This window comes from Marmota marmota, unplaced genomic scaffold, assembly GCF_001458135.2.
Source record: "Marmota marmota marmota unplaced genomic scaffold, marMar, whole genome shotgun sequence".
NCBI classification, from domain to species: domain Eukaryota; kingdom Metazoa; phylum Chordata; class Mammalia; order Rodentia; family Sciuridae; genus Marmota; species Marmota marmota.
Window position 1 is genome coordinate 12,580,074 of NW_025999968.1, and position 7,144 is coordinate 12,587,217.

Below are 7,144 nucleotides of genomic sequence, written 5' to 3' on the forward strand. Positions count from 1 at the left end.
CATCAAATGGTATCTTCTTGTGCATTTTTTGCCCAACTTCTTGCTGCCTCTTTTACTTCCCCTGAACTTGGGGACTCAAGACATCAGAACTCTTTCTGACCCTTTATCTCTTCTTCTATCTCAAATGTTGATTCTTTTGTTTGTTGGTTCACTCATTTATTCAAATTTTTCTTTGTATACTGGGTACTGAAGAACCCAGGGCCTTGCACATGCTACGCAAATGCTCTACCACTCAGATACACCCCAGCCAGAAATATTTCAGGGCATCAAATCTACCTCAGTCAAAGCAGACATGGTGGTATATGCCTTGAATCACAGTGACTCAGGACACTGAGGCAGAAGGATAAAAATTAGAGAGGAGCCTCAGCAACTTAGTGAGTCCCTGCTTCAAAATAAAATATGGAAGGGACTGAGGATGTAGCTTATTGGTAAAGTGTCCCTGGATGCAATACTCAGTAGCCAAAAAAACAAACTCTAGTCACTGCACTGGGTTTTGAAAACACACTACAAACAGCATGGCCAGCCTACACTCAGGGTTGAGAGGGCAGCTGCAATATGAGGCCCCTGGGCAGGGTGTGGAGTGGCCAGGGTAGTGCAGGGAGAGGGTATCAAGAGACCCATATAGGCAACCTAGCTCACAGCACCCAAGTACATGCAGAGGAAACGCCCAGAGCAGTAAGCATTAAGACATGCAAGAAGGCTATTTCTGCTCCTTCTGGTTTCAGAGGCTGTGTCCTGTCCAGAAAGGGTAGTCTCAAGAATGTCTGCTGGCTCTGCCCCTAGTTGAGAGCATCATCATGACACCGAGGGCAGGGTATGGACTGATGTGGTCCAGGAAGTGAAGGGTGGAGCTAGTGAGCACTGTCAACTCTTTCAGGCAATAAGGCACAGGGGGTACAACAAGTAGAGTGGAGTCCTAGGATGTTAAGGGTGATAGTTACTTGGGTTTTAAGATGAGACACAAACATGTAGCTGACTACAGAAAAAAATGGTAGTAATACTAATAGCAGCAGGTAGGACACTTTCTGGTACCAGGCACTGTTCTGTGTGTCTTGTGTGAATTAACCCATATTTCCCTGTTAAGTGATAGGAAAACTGACAAGGGGGATAAGTAGCACAGCCAAGGTCTCCCTGCAAGTCAGTTATAGAACTGCGATTTGGACAGTTGTGCTCCTCCTCTAGAGTCCTTGCCACCAAGCACCAAGCAAGTGTCTCTAGGAGGAGGTTCCGGTCAGGAATGGAGTAGGGAAGGGACTGGAAGTTGGAGCATGGAATTAGTGCCTATTTCAGGTGCTGCAGATAATGAATGAAAGGAGCCCTGTCTGGTGAATCCAGGAGTGCAGGCCACATTTAGGTCCCTTAAGACTGGGCAATCTGCACATGGAGGGCCTCATTCTGAGCAGAGCAGAGGAGGAAGGGCAATGGCCTAAGGCCTGACCTGGAGCTAGAAGAACCACAGGATGGGGGAAGGGAAAATGCTGCCAGGAAAACTAAATGATGAACTGAAGCTGGAGAGAGGAGGAAGAGGGCAGGTCACAGGACTGAGGAGTAAGGGCTAAGCAGAGGAGTCACAGAGGGGAGGGGAACCAGATATGGCTGTGGTGAAAGGGTGACTAAGGATGGGAAGTGCTGAGCTCACAGGCTCCTCTGTCTTCTCAGCTGTCCCTGGGTCTGCAGCTTTCCCCTTTCCGCATTGGTACTGCCCACCAGTCTTCCTGAAGGAGCCTTTAGAGGAGGTGTTGTCATATTAAAGGAGTCCCGAGGCCGTCATGACCACCCTTCTCACTCCTGTTCAACCCCCAAATGAAAAAGCAATAAAGACCCATAGATTGGAAAGAAAGTCATGAAACTGTTCCTTGTAGATGACATATTTTCCATGTAGAGTGAGAAACAACAAGTAATGCTGGGGAGAAACTCAGTGGTGGAGCACCCCTGATTCAACACCCATTACTGGAAAAACAGCACCACTAAGAACTCCTGCTCTTTGGAAGATGCTATGAAGAAAATGAAATGAGAAGCCACGAATTGCAAGAGAATATTTGCAAAATGTGGATCCTAATCTAATATAAAGAACCCCTGAAACTCAATAAGTGAACAACCATTTATTATTAAGTGGGCAAAAGTTTGGAGCAAAAACTTTACCAAAGACATATGGGTGGCTGATAAGACATGATAATATGCTCATCATCATTACTCACTAGGAAAACACAGACTGGAGCCCTAATGAGATACCACTACTCATTTATTAGACAGGCTACAATTTGAAAATAAAACAAAACACTGACAAATGACAGGGTTAAATGTTGGTGAGGAAGTTTAGCAACTGAAATTCTCATGCATTGTTGGTAGAAAGAGAAATGATAAGGTTGTTTCCTGTATGTTGTTCCACTTATGTTTACTTTGTAACTCACAATACCCACCCCTAAAACATTATCTAATAGAAATGAAACTTCTGTTCAGATGCCTGTACACCAAAGTTTGTAGCAGCTTTCTTTAGAACTGCCCCAAACTATCTGGCACAGTTGTCCAAAACTGTACACTCAGGGTCTTGGGAGGTTGAGACAGGAGGACTAAAGCTAGCATTGGTAACTTAGCAAGGCCCTAAGCAACTTAGAGATCCTGCCTCAAAATATTTTTTAAAAATTCAAAAAGAAAAAATAGAGGGGACTGGGAATGCTGCTGGATGTTTAAGCATCCCTGGTTTCAATTCCTGGTAGAAAAACAAACAAACAAACAAACAAACACACACACACACACAAAGAAAAACTACTGCCCCAAATTAGATACAATGTAAAAAATCCTTCAAATGGTGAATGTATAACACTAAGCAGGGCATCCATACAGTACTACACAGAAATAAAAGGAAATAGACTACTTATATGAGCAACAACATAGATGACTCTCAAATGTGTTGGGCTAAATGAATGAAGCCAGACTAAAAAGCACCCAACTGCACCGATACATGATTCTGGGAAGCAAAAACCCACAAGGATGTAGGGAGAGAAATTGACAAGTAATGAAAGGATTTTCTGGAGTAATGAAACTGGTCTAACCTTGACCATGGTGGAGAGTACTCAATGGTATGCATTTGTCCAAATCCCGAACTATAGACTAAAAGGATAAATTTTATGGTTTGTAAATTATTCCTCATGACATTTTGAGGAAATTTTTACCATTTCTCCCAGGTTTGCACTTCATCCAAACTAATTACCAGGGTTGAGTTTCTGGGCCTTTCTAATCTACACCCCATGGGGTTAACCTCATTGCTCATTGCCACCCTGTGCTTGAATTAGATCCCTTTCTCCATTGTTGTTTTCACACCCTACTTCCATGTTTCCATGCCTTTGTGCACAGGTGTGTCTCTCACAGGCAATGCAGTCTGGCCTTCTGCCAATCCAAAAGCACACACCATCCAAGGTCACACAGAGTGGCATGTCCTATTCTACAGCCCTTGCCTTGTCAAACTCCCAGTTTCTTCCTGTCTGCTACACCACTCAGGACCAACCCCATCTCTTCGAGTGTTCCTGGGTGTCAGCTGGTGTTATTCTGATTGCAAGCTGCTTATCAGCGAGACAGCATGTAGTACTTAACTCACCTCTGTATGCATCCCTCAAATGACACACATCCTAGCTCACAGAAGGCTTTCAATGCAATGCACCCAGGAGGGAGCATGAACACCCAGCTCCATGGGGAGGAGACATCTGGGCTGCATCTTAAGAGGTGGGTCAGGAAGGACTCAGGGGCATCATCAGGGCCAAGGGCAGTGGAGAAAGCAGAGATAGTGCCTAGTGGCAGAGGTGGCCAGCTGGGTATCAGGGCACACACATTTGGTCCCCTTACCTGGGTCTCATAGGGGCGCCTTGCGGTGCTCACCGCCCTGGCCTTGATGAGCAGCTGCAGGATGAGTGGCAGCAGGAAGCCAGCGGAAGGTATAGCCACTATGATGCTGTGCACAGGCTAAGAAGCCAAGCCAGGGGACAGTTCCCCCCTGGCCCCGCCTTTCCATTGACCCCTCCCCTTTCCTTTTCAGGTCCCAACTGTCCCCACCCACCAGCTCTTCCTCTCTGGACTGGACCATTAGTCTACTACACCTAAGCCCAACCTCACCCACTTCACTGTGGTCCTTCCTGTCCCAGATCAACCTTCTTCCCCGACTCCATGCGCCCCACTCTGGATTCTCAATTCCATGGGCCATGTCCTGCCCCACCCCCACTAGCCTTCAAGAGGTCCACCAACGGTCCTCCCAAATGACTTCTCCCTATAGCCCCGCCCAGTCATCCCCGCCCTCAGTTACCCAGCCCCTTGGCTGACCACCCCTCCCTCCCCTCCACCAGAGCTGGTTCCAGTGTGGACCCTTGGGACTGCGTGGATACGTCAGGGCTCGGTCCATGAAGGGTATGTGCCTCCTGTGTACCAGGAATACCACACAGATAGCCAGCACGGCACCCAGGTAGAGGCACAATGAGAGGAGGAGCAGCAGGTAGAGCCTGATGTTGCGGTGGCCCACACAGTTGTTTATCCACCTGCAGTGGTGGTCGAATTCCTAGAGGAGAGGAGGCAGCACTGAGGGTCTACTGGCCTGGCTTCCAGCACCCCCAAATCCTGAGGCCTCCCACAAACTAGCCCTCTAGGCCACCTGCTCGTGGGCCTACACTTGAGCTCCCATCTCCAGGGAGAAAGTAGCATTTCTATTGCTAGAGAACAGTTAGGAGTCCATGGCTCATCAGTTCACCTGTCATGACTGAGGTCTTTAGAGACAAGACCTGCCCAGTGTCACTTGGAACAGGATGTAGTATAAATCTGGGCCTCTATTTTCTCAGATACTGGATGAAGATGAAAGAAACAGCCTTTCCCAGCCAGCCTTGTGCTCTTGTAAACCCATGCAGGGTGTGCACACGAGAGAAAAGCACTGAGAACCCAGGAAACCCTCCAACTGGGACACCCAGAGGGGGATAGGCAAAGATCCCCAGAACAGGGCAGCAGCCAGCCTAAAATTTGGGTATATCCGCAAGGCAGGGGATGGGACAGTCACTGCCTTTCCTCCCCGTGGCTCCACCAGATCAGCACGGATGGGATGCCCTTTGCATGTCACACCTGTGCAAGCAAGGCCAGTCTCTCAGGACAGGTGCAGACACAGAGACGATGACATATGTAAGTGACCAACAGTGTGTCAGACCTACTTTTAGCAGTGTGGGAAGATAGTCTCATACCAACCCCTGGCCCCCTTATGATGGGTGGTTCCTTCTCCTGGCTAGGTGCCTGGGGATGGGTTGGTGAGTGGACAGGGAGGATGAGTACTCACCTCCACACAGATGTTGCAGTTTTCACAGTGGTAGGTTCGGGGCAGGCGGTGGAGATGACATTTGGCACACCATGGCATTGGGAAACATTTGTTGTTCAAATGTGCCACATAGGATGCCTCTGGGTTCTGCTCCACAGAGCCTGGCATGGGAAGAAGTTTGGGTAGTGGCAGGAGACCCTTTGAGCACTCTGCTGCTTGGGGCAGCCCAGTAGAATCACAAGACAGCAAGAGGGTGGGGAGGAGTTGGGCAGGTGAATCCTGGTTCCTGTTGAGCAAGCTGACCACTCACATGAGCTGGCAGTCAGAGAGAAGGGGGTTTCCAGCCAGAAGAGCTCTCTATGGAGCTCCACCCTTTGGAATAGTGATCAGGGCTTGGAGACATGTGTGAAATGGGAAAGAGTATCAATTGCGAGGTTTGGAAGAGCCTGCCTGGCCTCTTTTGCCAGCCTGCTAGGTCTTCTAAAGCAACTGGAAAACCTCCAGGATTCTGTTTTATCACACCTCAGTTGGTTGGGAAATAAGTTGCCAGCACCTAATTAAGGATGACATTGAGAGAAGGGATTCTGAGGCCCTAGGTGGGGTGAGCACTTTAGAAATCACCCCTATAGGCCTCAGCCCTTGGGCTGCCCCCTCCTCTCCAGGTTCTAAGGCCTTACCTCTGTGCAAGATGCCTGGGTCTGATATGTTCATGTAAATGAGGCTGTAGAAACTGAGGAGACAGAGGAGCCCAGTGGCCACTGGAAGGGCCCATTCTCCACTCTGGGCCAAGGCTCGGCAGCTGAAAGCAGAGCCAGACTAAGTTCTACTCTGGGGCAACCTAGAATGCCCCATGAGGCCTGGCCTACCTAAGATAGGACTCACACTCCTTAAGGACAGTTTTAAATATCTACGCTAGAAACACACCAAAGACACCATCAAATGTCACTAGCATTACCCACCAGTTCCTAAATGCATCAGGCACTCTAGATCTCTGTGCTTCTGACTATATATCCTTCTTCCTCTTCCTGATCCTCTTTCTCCACTTCCTGCCTCTTAACTATCACTATTTTCCCTTCTAGCTCTTTGTAAGAAATCTAGTAGCTTGCATGAGATACTCACGGGATGGAGAAAAAGAGGACACTCAAAGTGGCCAGTGCTGCCACATTAAAGGATGCCAAAAGGCTTGGCAAAAGCCAGCCATATCTGGCTGGAGTTTTGGGTGAAGGTGAGAAAACATTTGAGACCATCTTGGCTCATCGCCTGCTCTCAAATAAATGAGAGCCACCAGATGGCTCTTCTGGATTTGTACCCAGAGTGCCATGACGACAAGTGTGACATCAGAGAGGTTCTGGAATGGGGGCACTGGCTGCTTCCTGTGGCTTCTGTGAGTAAAGATCTTCTGCCCCCACATACACATGGTGATGTTGGGAGTAAATCTGCTCTCATCTTTCCAGATAATTTTTGTGTAAAGTTTTATTATTGAGAGAAACTAATCTAAGGATTTTTAATATGTAGAACTCTGTTTAAATTATCACTGTTAGCTTAGAGGATTAAACTACACTACAGATTCTGAATTTTTCTTGAAAACTAAACTTGGTTAAAATAAGAACAACAGTGTAACTATGGTGCTGTTACTTGCTTCTTGGTATAGTAGTTGTATTCATATCTTTCACTTATACAAATCTTTTAAATTTTATTAGATTTACAAGAGCATTCCACCAAGCTACTTTTTTTTTCAAATTGAAGTCTAAAGTAAAGTTTTCAGATTATAAAAATTATATTTCATGCATCATAGCTATTATGCAAAGTCTACATGGCTTTACTCTTGCTAATATCATTTCATATTTTTCTTGTAAATTGCAT

General features: G+C 47.1%; 1 protein-coding gene across 1 annotated transcript; it reads right to left on the reverse strand.

The window, feature by feature from the left end:
* Positions 1–4,258: 4,258 nt before the first annotated feature.
* LOC107136053 (palmitoyltransferase ZDHHC19-like) lies at positions 4,259–6,528 on the reverse strand. The gene is made up of 4 exons (XM_015478278.1): positions 6,401–6,528; positions 5,959–6,080; positions 5,303–5,442; positions 4,259–4,543 (listed from the first exon to the last, which is right to left on the reverse strand). Exons 1-4 carry the CDS (start codon positions 6,526–6,528, stop codon positions 4,259–4,261), a joined length of 675 nt encoding a protein of 224 aa, XP_015333764.1.
* Positions 6,529–7,144: the final 616 nt, after the last annotated feature.

What these genes read in the sequence shown, in the direction of transcription:
- LOC107136053 (XM_015478278.1), bottom strand. Translation starts at nt 6,528, where the DNA reads ATGGTCTCAAATGTTTTCTCACCTTCACCCAAAACTCCAGCCAGATAT. An exon ending in GTCCTCTTTTTCTCCATCCC is followed by an intron (nt 6,081 to 6,400) that starts GTGAGTATCTCA and finishes CTCTGCTTTCAG; the next exon opens with CTGCCGAGCCTTGGCCCAGA. An exon ending in CCCAGGCATCTTGCACAGAG is followed by an intron (nt 5,443 to 5,958) that starts GTAAGGCCTTAG and finishes TTCCCATGCCAG; the next exon opens with GCTCTGTGGAGCAGAACCCA.